Source organism: Podarcis muralis, chromosome 1 (genome assembly GCF_964188315.1).
Source record: "Podarcis muralis chromosome 1, rPodMur119.hap1.1, whole genome shotgun sequence".
Classification (NCBI taxonomy): domain Eukaryota; kingdom Metazoa; phylum Chordata; class Lepidosauria; order Squamata; family Lacertidae; genus Podarcis; species Podarcis muralis.
The window spans coordinates 46,686,805-46,699,886 of NC_135655.1; the positions used below are offsets into that span (position 1 = coordinate 46,686,805).

At 45.3% G+C, this 13,082-nt stretch overlaps 1 protein-coding gene across 1 annotated transcript; it reads left to right on the top strand.

The window, feature by feature from the left end:
• The first annotated feature begins 3,826 nt into the window (after window positions 1-3,826).
• Window positions 3,827-5,097, top strand: LOC144327537 (disintegrin and metalloproteinase domain-containing protein 20-like). Its single transcript, XM_077927571.1, has one exon. The coding sequence runs from the start codon at window positions 3,876-3,878 to the stop codon at window positions 4,788-4,790; it is 915 nt and encodes a 304-aa protein (XP_077783697.1). The 5' UTR covers window positions 3,827-3,875; the 3' UTR covers window positions 4,791-5,097.
• The last annotated feature ends 7,985 nt before the right edge of the window (window positions 5,098-13,082 follow it).

Here is a 13,082-nt window from a genome sequence, read left to right on the forward strand (position 1 = left end):
TGCCCCGCAAGACGAATGCCTCGCAAGACAAAAAACTCGCTAGACGAAAGGTTTTTTTGTCCGCGATTTGCCTCGCAAGACGAATACCCCTATGGGCTTGCTTCGCAAGACGAAAACGTCTCGCGACTTTGTTTCCTTTGTCTAAAAACCGTTAAAACCAAGGGTGCTTTGTTTGAGCAGCTGCAGTTGCGACTTGACTTCGAGGAGCAACTGTTAGCACGTGGTTTGGTAGCCTTTTCTCAGACTTTGCTCACTTTTGAAGCTTTTCCAAAACTTTTCCAGAACTTTTCCAGAACTTCTCTTTCATCCATTTGGTAAGTTAAACTTTTAAAACTTTTTTGGGGGGTTTTGGATTTTGGGTTGGGGTGTTTGGGATTCAAGGACTTGGTGTTGAGAAGGGGTTTGCGATAATCTGGGGGCTTGTGGGCCTTTTTTGGGAATTTTTATGATTTTCTGTGACCACTGGGCCAGGTTGTTTTTTTTTTGAAAATTTGTCTGAGTTTGAATTTCTGAGTGCTGGCTGGCTAGGGGAACAGTTGGGGAGGTTTCTGCAGAAATCTGGGGGCTTGTGGGGGTTTTTGGGCATTTTTGTGATTTTCTGTGACCACTAGGCTGGTTGTTTTTTTTTGAAAATTTTTCTGAGTTTGAATTTCTGAGTGCTGGCTGGCTAGGGGAACAGTTGGGGAGGTTTCTGCAGAAATCTGGGGGCTTGTGGGGGTTTTTGGGCATTTTTGTGATTTTCTGTGACCACTAGGCAAGGTTGTTTTTTTTTGAAAATTTTTCTGAGTTTGAATTTCTGAGTGCTGGCTGGCTAGGGGAACAGTTGGGGAGGTTTCTGCAGAAATCTGGGGGCTTGTGGGGGGTTTTGGGAATTTTTGTGATTTTCTGTGACCACTAGGCATGGTTGTTTTTTTTTGAAAATGTTTCTGAGTTTGAATTTCTGAGTGCTGGCTGGCTAGGGGAACAGTTGGGGAGGTTTCTGCAGAAATATGGGGGCTTGTGGGGGGGTTTTGGGAATTTTTGTGATTTTCTGTGACCACTAGGCATGGTTGTTTTTTTTCAAATTTTTTTTTCTGAGTTTGAATTTCTGAGTGCTGGCTGGCTAGGGGAACAGTTGGGGAGGTTTCTGCAGAAATCTGGGGGCTTGTGGGGGGGTTTGGGAATTTTTGTGATTTTCTGTGACCACTAGGCATGGTTGTTTTTTTTTCAAATTTTTTTTTCTGAGTTTGAATTTCTGAGTGCTGGCTGGCTAGGGGAACAGTTGAGGAGGTTTCTGCAGAAATCTGGGGGCTTGTGGGGGTTTTTTGAGTGCTGGCCATGTTGTTATTTTTTGAAATTTTTTTTGTCTGGGTGGGGAAGCAGTTGGGGAGGGGTTTGCAGCAGTTGGGGAGGGGCTGGGGGAGCAGTTGGGGAGGGGTTTGCAATTTCTGTGTTGTGGGTGGGTTGGTGCGTGTCTGTGGGAGCAGTTGAGGTTTTTGAAGACATTGGTGATTTTTGAAGCTTTTCCTAAACTTATTTTGCAGCCATTTGAGGTTTCTGAGGACTTCGGTGGTTGATTGTTGAAGCTTTTCCAGAACTTCTCTTTCATCCATTTGGTAAGCTAAACTTTTAAAACTTTTTTGGGGGTTTTTGGATTTTGGATTTGGGGTTGGGGTGCTTGGGATTCAAGGCCTTGGTTCTGGGTTTTAATTTCTGTGTGGTGGGTGGCTGGCTGCTTTTGTATTTTTTGGGTTTGAAGCACATCACTGTTTTTTTTTTCTGTTTCTGAGTTTACGAAGGTAGGAGCTGTGCTGCCATGGGACCCAAGAAGACTGCTGCTGCGGTGGCCGGCGAGAGGAAGAAGGAGAAGGTGACGCTGCAAATGAAGAAGGAGATCATCTGGAAGCACGACGGCGGAATGCGTGTGACGGACATCGCCAGGGAGTACGGCAGGAACCCATCGACCATCGGGACCATCCTGAAGATGAGGGAGAAGATCCTGGCGACTGATGCAGCCAAGGGAGTCACCAGGATCGTGAAGAACCGCCCAGCTGTCCTGGAGGAGGTCGAGAAGTTGCTGCTCATCTGGATAGAAGAGAAGCAGCGTGCAGGGGACACAGTGTCTGAGGCCGTCATTTGTGAGAAGGCCAAGGCCTTGCACGCTGACCTCATCCGGGAACAGCCAGGAACCTCGGCCGAGCCAGAAGTCTTCAAGGCTAGCAGAGGTTGGTTTGACCGGTTCAAGACAAGATCTGGCATCCACAGCGTGGTCAGGCATGGAGAGGCTGCCAGTTCTGATGTTCCTGCGGCTGAAGACTTTGCAGCGGAGTTCCTGGAGCTTGTGAAGACGGAGGGCTACGTTCCGCAGCAGGTCTTCAACTGCGACGAGACCGGGCTGTTTTGGAAGAGGATGCCCAAAAGGACTTTCATCACTCAGGAGGAGTCCAGGCTGCCTGGCCACAAGCCCATGAAGGACCGCCTGACCCTGCTCTTCTGTGCCAACGCAAGCGGCGACCTGAAGATCAAGCCCCTGCTGGTGTACCACTCGGAGAACCCACGGGCCTTCAAGAGACACAAGATCGACAAGGAGCGGCTGAGTGTCATGTGGCGATCCAACAGCAAGGCTTGGGTCACACGTGTGCTGTTTGTGGACTGGGTCAATCTTGCTTTTGGCCCTGCTGTCAAGCAGTACCTGCTGGACAACGACCTGCCGCTGAAGGCTTTGCTTCTGATGGACAATGCTCCTGCCCATCCTAAAGGCCTTGAGGTGGACTTGTTGGAGGAGTTCAGCTTCATCAACATCATGTTCCTGCCGCCTAACACCACGCCACTGCTCCAGCCGATGGATCAGCAGGTCATCGCCAATTTCAAAAAACTCTACACCAAGGAGCTTTTCAGGCGATGCTTCGAGGTGACTGACTGCACCACCATCACCCTGCGGGAATTCTGGAAGGACCACTTCGACATCGTCACCTGCTTGAAGATCGTCAACACGGCCTGGAAAGGGATCAGCCAGAGAAATTTGAATTGCGCTTGGCGCAGCCTGTGGCCGGACTGTGTGGCACCAAGTGACTCTGATGCACCAGAGTCAACAGTGGTGCAGGACATTGTTGCCTTGGGGAGGACCATGGGCCTTGAGGTCACGGAGGAGGACGTCTGCGAGCTGGTGGAGGGGCACGACGACGAGCTGACCACCGTGGAGCTGGTCGAACTGCAGGCAGAGGCTGCGCAGGAGCAGGCCTCACTGGAAGAGGAGGAAGCAACTGAGGAACGGCTGTCCTCCGAAAGACTGAGGGACATTTGCCAGAAGTGGAAGGAGGTGCAGACTTTTGCAGATCTACACCACCCTGAGAAGCACGTGGCACATGACGCTGGGAACTTTTATGATACGAGGGTCATGTCGTCTTTCAGGGAGGTGCTGAAAAGGCGGATAAAGCAGCAGACTATGGACAGGTTCTTGACCAAGAAGCAAAGAGTGGAAGAGGAGCCTTCTTCGAGTGGTTCCCCAGAGTCTTAGAAAATGTACTGTACACTTTGTTGATTTTTAAATGTTTTTCTGTCATGTTTATAAAGTTAATTTATTTTCCCTTCAATTTTTGAACTGCTCTTGAAAGTATGTGTGACTTTAAAGAGCAGTTAATAAACTGTTGTTGTACCAAATTTGGCTTTGTTTGGACTTTTTTTGACCATAGGAACGCATTAATTGATTTTCAATGCATTCCTATGGGATTTCGTGCTTCGCAAGACGAAAAATTCGCTAGACGAAAAAAATTGCGGAACGAATTAATTTCGTCTTGCGGGGCACTACTGTATATAAAAGTTTTGGACCTACACTTGGATTAGCGTACTTAAGATCAATTTGTCTTGCCCACTGGGCAAGTGGTGTTGAGTCATATATGACTCCCAGTTTGTTTGCTATTAGTGTTATATTTGCCCATGCAGTAGGACATAATCTTGGAATGAAACATGATGAAAAACACTGCACTTGTGATCGACATTCTTGCGTTATGGCTGCATATGGAGTAAGCACAGATAAGTTTAGCAATTGCAGTTACAAGGATTACTTCTCGGTAAGGAACAGAAAGTGTTTGTTAGTTCCACTAGACCCTGATCGAATGTATAAATTTGCATACTGTGGAAACAAAGTAGTGGAAGATAAAGAGGAATGTGATTGTGGCTCAACAGAGCAATGCAAGTTGGATCCATGTTGCCAGTCTAATTGCATGTTGAGTCCAGAAGCCACTTGTGCTTTTGGAGAGTGCTGTGTTGAGTGTCAGTATCTTCCAGTTCATAAGGTTTGCAGAGAACAGGTCAGCAGCTGTGATCTTCCCGAGTACTGCAACGGGACTTCAGAATGGTGTCCTGAAGATGTTTATGTACAAGATGGTGCCCCCTGTAGTGATGGGGCATATTGCTATCATGGGAATTGCACAACTCACACTGGGCAGTGCAGAATGATCTTTGGCAACAAAGCAACCAGTGCATCAAAGGATTGCTTCAGTGAAATGAATGCTCGAGGTGATCGCTTTGGCAACTGTGGGCTTAGACATGACACTTATAAGAAATGTGATACTCAGAACATCTTGTGCGGCCAAATCCAGTGTGAAAATGTTTATAAACTACCTTCTTTGGAGGAACACAGCACCATAATTAATACGCCTCTTGGCAATAGGCATTGCTGGAGTACAGATTACCATGCTGGAATAGACATACCTGATATTGGAGCAGTGAGAGATGGGACTCCTTGTGGCACAGAAATGATGTGTATTAATGGGGAGTGCAAGAATGTGTCCCTCTTCTGTGGAGGCTAAGGCTAGAAAAAGACTCAACATGGAGGCCTACTGGCCGAAATATTGGGAAATAATTGAAAAAATCGGAGACAATTGGAGGTTGCAGAGCCAGGAGAAATTAAAAAATAAGGTGCGAGACTGGCTACACTATGCTCAAATTCAAGAGGCTTTTAAAATAGACAAAAAGGTTGGATTCCAGGTGGAAAAATCGAAACTAGAGACGGAACTGTTAGAACCAAAAACTAAGATACTTTCGAGAATGTACAACTTGCTGCTTAAATGGAACACACAGGATGAGATAGTAAAATCCGCCATGATAAAGTGGGTACAGGACATTGGGCACAACATTATGTTTGAGGACAGGGAAAGGTAAAGGAACACCGGAATGAAGTTCACGGCATGTAATGCCTTGAAGGAAAACATTATGAAAATGATATACCGGTGGTACTTGACTCCAGTTAAGCTGGCTAAGATATATCACCTGTCTGATAACAAATGTTGGAAATGTAAGGAGGCGGAAGGGACATTCTTTCACCTCTGGTGGACCTGCCCAAAAGTGAAGGCCTTCTGGGAAGTGATTTACAATGAGTTAAAAAAGGTATTTAGATATACCTTTCCCAAGAAACCAGAGGCCTTCCTCCTGGGCATGGTGGACCAGAAGGTGTCAAAGAAGGATAGATCTTTGTTTATGTATGCTACTACAGCAGCAAGAATCCTCATCGCAAAGTACTGGAAGACACAAGATTTACCCACGCTGGAGGAATGGCAGACGCAGTTGATGGACTACATGGAACTGGCTGAAATGACTGGCAGAATCCGAGATTTGGGAGAGGAAATAATGGAGGAGGACTGGAAAAAATTTAAGGACTATTTGCAAAAACATTATAAGCTGTATGAATGTTAAGAATGTGTATGATTAGGAAACTTTTGCTTCAGCAACTAGATTAGGTGAATTGGAAACTAAGCTATAAGAAAGACGAGGTGGACAACATGAAATAACTATATTATGTTTATTCTAAGATACAAACAACCGAGACATAGTATTTTGATTTTAGAAACATAATATTTGAAAGATACAGTAAGACATGAAAAAAGGTAACAAATTGCTGATGTTTTTATTGCAAAGAACGCAGGGTTTGGAAGATGTGGGGAAGTCCAGTTGGAATGGTAAAAATATTCTGGAAAGTTGGTTTTTATGTATTTCTTTTTCTCTTTGTTCTTTTCTTTTTTCTTTATTCTGTAAATTTCTGACTGTTTGAAAGAAAATTTAATAAAATATTTTATTAAAAAAAAAAAAGAATGTGTCCCTCTTGAAATATGATTGCAATGTCACAAAGTGTCATAATCGAGGAATATGCAACACTTACAAACATTGTCATTGTGATTATGGCTGGGCCCCTCCAGACTGTCTGAACCAAGGTAATGGTGGCAGCATTGACAGTGGACCTCCTCCACCAAGGAACACTTCAAAACATAGCGTCAACATGACAGGAATTATAGCAGCAATTGTATTTCTTGTTTCTACTATTTTTGCTGTTTTTGGACTTTGTATTTATTTCAGGAAGCGTCTGAGAGTGTGGTTTGTATAAAAACCAGAAAAAACATATGAAGAAGGTGTAAAAGAGGAAGAAAATCCTGTCCCAACTGAATCAGAGAATTGAACAATACACTGAATGTGTCAAATAGATGTGCAGGAAATAATGGACAGTATTATGCAGAGATAAAAAGGCAACAAAACACTTTAACAGCTGAGCATCACAACATTACGTAATCTTAGTGATTCCATGTCTACATATCAAAGCAACTGAATGCAGAGAACCGTGGAAACAAAATGTTAAAATGACAAAATGTTGATTTGTTTATCTAATTTATTCTTCATACTTTAAAGAAGGTAATCAAAGTGAATCTCTGTACACTAATGCACAAAGCATGGGAAATAAACAAGATGAGCTTGAGCTCCTGGTACAGCAAACTAAATATGACATAATAGGAATCACTGAAACCTGGTGGGATAAATCCCACGATTGGAATGTAATAATGGAGGGATACAATCTATTTCAAAGAAACAGACCAGACAAGAAAGGAGGAGGAGTGGCGTTATATGTCAGGGATGTGTATACCTGTGAAGAGATCCAAGATTTAGAACCTCAAAGCCAAAGTGAGAGCATTTGGGTGAAAATTAAGGGAGAGAAGAATAACAGTGACCTCATTGTGGGAGTTTACTATAGATCCCCAAGCCAAACGGAGGACATAGATGATGCCTTCCTGGAACAGATGGCCAAGCATGCAAAAGGAAGGGAGATAGTAGTAATGGGGGACTTCAATTACCCTGATATTTGTTGGATGTCAAACTCAGCCAAGAGCATAAGGTCAAACAGATTCCTCACTGCCCTTGCAGACAACTTCATTGTCCAGAAAGTGGGAGAAGCAACAAGAGGAACAGCCATTTTAGATCTGGTCCTAACCAATGTTGATGACCTGGTTAGTGGGGTAGAAGTGGAAGGATCATTAGGCGCGAGTGATCATGCTCTTCTGAAGTTTACTATACAGCGGAAAGGAGCAGCCAAGCATACTAGGACTCAATTTCTTGACTTTAAGAAAGCCGACTTCATAAAGCTTAGGGAAGTGCTGGGTGAGATCCCATGGACAGTAATACTAAAAGGAAAGGGAGTTCATGATGGCTGGGAGTTTGTTAAGAGGGAGATAGTAAAAGCACAACTTCAGGCAATACCAATGAGACGGAAACATGGAAGGTGCCTAAAGAAGCCAGGGTGGCTATCTAAAGAACTTTTAACTGAGTTAAGATTTAAAAAGGATGTGTACAAAAAATGGAAAAGGGGGGAAACCACCAAAGAGGAATTCAAACAAATAGCCAGCACGTGTAGACACAAAGTCAGAAAAGCTAAAGCACAAAATGAACTCAGGCTTGCTAGAGAGGTTAAAAGCAACAAAAAAGGCTTTTATGGGTATGTTCGTAGCAAAAGGAAGAACAAAGAAACCGTGGGGTCACTCAGAGGAGAAGATGGTGAAATGCAAACAGGGGACACAGAAAGGGCTGAACTCCTCAATGCTTTCTTTGCCTCAGTCTTCTCCGATAAAGAAAACAATGCCCGACCTGAAGAATTTGGAGCAAATGATTCAGCAGAGGAAACACAACCCAGAATAACTAAGGAGATAGTACAAGAATACTTGGCTAGTCTAGATGTATTCAAGTCTCCAGGGCCAGATGAACTGCATCCAAGAGTATTAAAAGAACTGGCAGATGTGATTTCAGAACCACTGGCAGTCATCTTTGAGAATTCCTGGAGAACAGGCAAAGTCCCGGCAGACTGGAGGAGGGCAAATGTTGTCCCTATTTTCAAAAAGGGGAAAAGAGAGGACCCAAATAATTACCGCCCAGTCAGTCTGACATCAATACCAGGGAAGATTCTGGAGCAGATCATTAAGCAAACAGTCTGTGAGCACCTAGAAAGGAATGCTGTGATCACCAATAGTCAGCATGGATTTCTGAAAAATAAGTCATTTCAGACTAACCTGATCTCGTTTTTTGACAGAATTACAAGCCTGGTAGATGAAGGGAACGCAGTGGATGTAGTCTACCTTGATTTCAGCAAGGCATTTGACAAGGTGCCCCATGATATTCTTGTAAAGAAGCTGGTAAAATGCGGTCTTGACTATGCTACCAAGAAGAAAGGCCTCAGATTATTATTGTAGGGTCTATGCTGGTTTATATGGGGAGAGGTGTTTCTTCAGATATTTGGGTACTGAGCCACAATAGGCTTTGTAGGTCAAAACCAGCACTTTGAATTGGGCCCAGAAACTGATTGGCAACCAGTGTGGTTGGGCCAGGATGGTGTTATGTGCTCAGACTGTCTTGCCTCCGTGAGCAACCTGGTGTGATGGCCTGGGAATCTGATTCAGAGGCTGAACCGGAGGAATCCCAGCCTGCACAGGAGTCCCCGCCTCCAGGGCCGGCTGAGCTGGGACAGGGGCTTGAATCTGAAGCGCCTGCACCTCTGCCGGATCTTCCGGTTACGGCGCTTCAGCAGCGGTTGGACGCCTTACCGGCTCCTGTGGCTGATGCCCCAGCTTCTGGCAAGTACCCAGTGGCCCTGCCAGAGAAAATTGATGGGTCCCCAGCCAGCTTTCCCGTGTTCCTCGCCCAGGCCAAGCTCTATATTCAGGGGCGAGCCCGGAATTTTCCTGACGATCACACCAAGGTGCACTTCTTCATCAGTTTGTTAAAGGACCAGGCGGCCAAGTGGGCTTGCCACTACTCCGGCAAGACTCTCCTTTGCTAACAGACTATGTGGGGTTCTGTAACCACTTGGAGACTGCGTTTGGCAACCCTCTGAAGGGGAGCCAAGCCAATCGGGCGATTCGTCGGTTGAGACAGGGCAAGTCCACAGCCACCGCCTACGCCACAGAATTTTGGCTGTTGGCACAGGACTTGTCTTGGAATGACTGCACTTTGGGACCAGTATCTCGAGGGACTGTCGGACAAGATACTGGACCAGCTGGCCATGATGTATCGCCCCATCGTGCTGGACGCCCTCATTCAGCGGAGCCTACAGATAGACGATTGGTTGGAGGACCGTCGTCAGACCCGGGACCACCAGCACTCCCGGCTCCTGTCCTCCCCAGCAGATCTACAGCCACAGCTGAGTTGCCGGACGAGCCAGCGCAGCTCGGGGCAGCACGAACTCGCCTCTCCCCCTCGGAGAAGACGCGGCTTTGGGAGGGGAACCTGTGTCTTTACTGCGGTGGGAGTGGACATTACGCCCGATCCTGTCCCGAGAAGATGCAGGCCACAGGGAAACAGCCAACCCTGGTAGTCGAAGGCCCTGGGTACCCGGGGTCCCAAACCATGCAAGAGGGGCCCTCACCAGTGGAATTGCGACACCTCATGGTTCCGGTGTGCCTATACCCCCCTGGTGGGCCCTGGATTCTCACCCATGCTCTGGTGGATTCGGGGGCAACCCGCTCGTATATGGACTCTGCCTTTGCCGCCCATCATCGGGTTCCACTCCAGAATAAGTCGGAACCGGTACAGGTGGAGGCAATTGACGGACGGCTCCTGTGTTCGGGTGCTGTTACTCGGGAGACCCAGCCCTTGGTCCTGTGTCTCCAGCAGCACCGGGAGGTGCGAACTCTGGACATTGCTACCATGCCCCGTTTTCCCCTGGTGCTTGGGATGGACTGGCTGGAGACACACAATGTTCAGATTGACTGGGTCAAACAGTCGGTGTGCTTGTTGGTTTCTATTTCCTCACTGAGCAGCAAAATGCTTGTCACAAGACATTGTTTACATTCCACAGTTCAGAGTTAATGTTGGGTTCCCACAGGAATGGGAGACTGGATGTGACGTACACTGGTTTCCTGTTTTTCAGTGTTCTCTTTTTTAAAATATTTATTTATACAACAACAACAAAACCACACAAAAAAACACAAATACAAAATTACACACAAATTACAAAAATAGCCATAGACACATAATTTTCTTGGCAAACAATAAAACATCTATTGGTCTTAACACTAAAGACCCAACTTCCCGTCTATTCCATATTTCAAATTCATATTACTTATTGCCAATACACATTTTCATAATTAAACTTATTCTCAATAAATCTAATTTCTTCTATCTACCTAGCAACTATTACTGAAGTTCCTTGAATGCTGCAACAGAATTTAAACTACTATATTTATTTTTCAGATATTCTTTGAAAACCTCCCATTTAGAAACAAATTCCTGTTTTGATTTATTCTTTATTTTTTCTGATAAACCATCTAATTCGACATATTCTGTCAGCTTTTGGATCCAATCTTGTATAGAGGGGATTTCATTACTCTTCCTTTTGCTGCAATCAAAACTGTTGCCTTCCCAGGAGGTAGGCCTCTGGTTTTTTATTGAAAGAGATCTTTAGCATTTTTTGCAGTTCTGCATGTATACTCTCCCAGAATACCTGTATTTTCCTACATATCCACCACATATGGTAGAATGTTCCTGAGTCTCCGCATCTCCAAGAATTACTTGACACATTTTTATACATTTCTGAAAGTTTCCATGGTGTTAGATACCATCGATGTTGCATTTTTTGAAAGTTCTCTCTAATCGTGTAACAGTTTGTGAACTTCCAATTGATCTTCCATAAATTTTCCCATTGGGCCATGGTTATTGAATGGCCAAAATCCTGGGACCACCTCACCATTGCCACTGTTACCTCCTCCTCCTTGACTGTCCAGTCAAGGAGGAGTCGGCAAGTTTTGGAAAGAGTTTTTCTTTTAGAATTTACAAGATCAGATTCGAATTGGGAAATTTCTACTGAGAACCGCTTTTGTTTGTCAGATTTAAATTTTTCAAATAACTGATGGTATTGGAACCAGTCTGAAATGTGTTCTCTTATTTCCTCAATTTTTTTAAATTTTATTTGGTTATCTTCATTTTTTAGAAGTTATTTAGAAGTTTATTTTATATGTTGGCCAGCTTTCCTGAGTATTTTTCCGTTTTAATAATAATAATAATAATAATAATAATAAATTTTATTTATATCCCGCCCTCCGCAGCCGAAGCTGGGCTCTGGGCGGCTAACAACAATCAGATAACCAAATAGTTGAATAATCACACATTCTAAAATATTTCATTATAAAAATTAATTAAAATCAAATTGATGGCAACCAAAATACTGTGCAGGTTGCCAGAGGAGGGAGTCAGGCTGCGCCCTGACCAAAGGCCTGGTGGAACAACTCTGTCTTGCAGGCCCTGCGGAAAGATGTCAGGTCCCGCAGGGCCCTAGTCTCTTGTGACAGAGCATTCCACCAGATTGGAGCTGCAGCCGAGAAGGCCCTGGCTCTAGTTGAGGCCAGCCTAACCTCTCTGAGGCCTGGGACCTTGAGGATGTTTTTATTTACAGACCGTAGGTTTCTCTGTGGGGCATACCAGGAGAGGCGGTCCCGTAGGTACGAGGGTCCTAGGCCGTATAGGGCTTTAAAGGTTAAAACCAGCACCTTAAACTTGATCCTATACTCCACCGGGAGCCAGTGCAGGTGGTATAGCACCGGGTGAATGTGATCTCGCAGCGAGGACCCCATAAGGAGTCTCGCTGCGGCATTCTGTACCCGCTGGAGTTTCTGGGTCAGTCTCAAGGGCAGCCCCACGTAGAGCGAGTTACAATAATCTAGTCTGGAGGTGACCGTCGCATGGATCACAGTGGCTAGGTCAGGGCGAGAGAGATAAGGGGCCAACTGCTTAGCTTGGCGGAGATGAAAAAATGCCGCCTTTGTTATAGCTGTAATCTGCGCCTCCATAGAGAGGGAGGTATCGAAGATTACACCCAGACTCTTAACGGACGGTGCTGGCACCAATTGCACCCCCGCAAGAGATGGGAGTTGCCCCCTCGATCCCATATCGTCCCGCCCCAGCCAGAGGACCTCTGTCTTCGCAGGATTTAACTTCAACCGGCTCCCACGTAACCATCCAGCCACAGCTTCCAGACATCTGGTCAGTGTGTCTGGGGCCGAGTCAGGATGGCCATCCATCAACAGATAGAGCTGGGTGTCATCAGCATACTGATGGCAACCCAGCCCAAAACTCCGGACAAGCTGGGCGAGGGGGCGCATAAAGATGTTAAAAAGCATCGGGGAGAGAATCGCACCCTGAGGCACTCCACACACCAAGGGGTGGCGCGATGACAATTCCCCCCCAAGCGCCACCCTCTGTCCCCGACCAGAGAGAAACGAGCGCAGCAGTTTTACTGCTATGGCTTCTACTGGAGAAGTCCACCACGGGACTTTAGGCTCCATCAGGTCTTTATATTTTTCCCATACAGCAAAGAGTGACTTTCTTATTATATAGTTGGTAAATTTTTTATGAATTTTCGCTTTTCCATATATTAGGTAGGTGTGCCATCCCCAACGGTTGTCAAAACCTTCCAGGTCCAGGAGGTCCGGATCCTGCAACGTGCACCAATCTTTTAGCCAGGTGAAACAGGCTGCCTCGTAGTAAAGTTTTAGGTCGGGTAGGGAAAAGCCTCCTCTCTCTTTTATGTCTATTAAGATCAGGTGTTTAATCCTAGGTTTCTTCGCTTCCCACAGGAATTTGGAAATTTCTCTTTGCCATATCTTGCTTCACCCAGTATCGGAATCATTTGAAATAAAAAGATTAATTTTGGTAGCACGTTCATCTTTATAATGGAAATCCTACCCAGAAATGTTAATTTTAGTTTACTCCAGGTTACCAAGTTTTTTCTAATCTCTAACCAAGCTTTGGTGTAATTATCCTGAAATAAGTTTATGTTCTTGGGGGTGATCCAAATA

What these genes read in the sequence shown, in the direction of transcription:
- LOC144327537 (XM_077927571.1), top strand. Translation starts at nt 3,876, where the DNA reads ATGACTCCCAGTTTGTTTGCTATTAGTGTTATATTTGCCCATGCAGTA.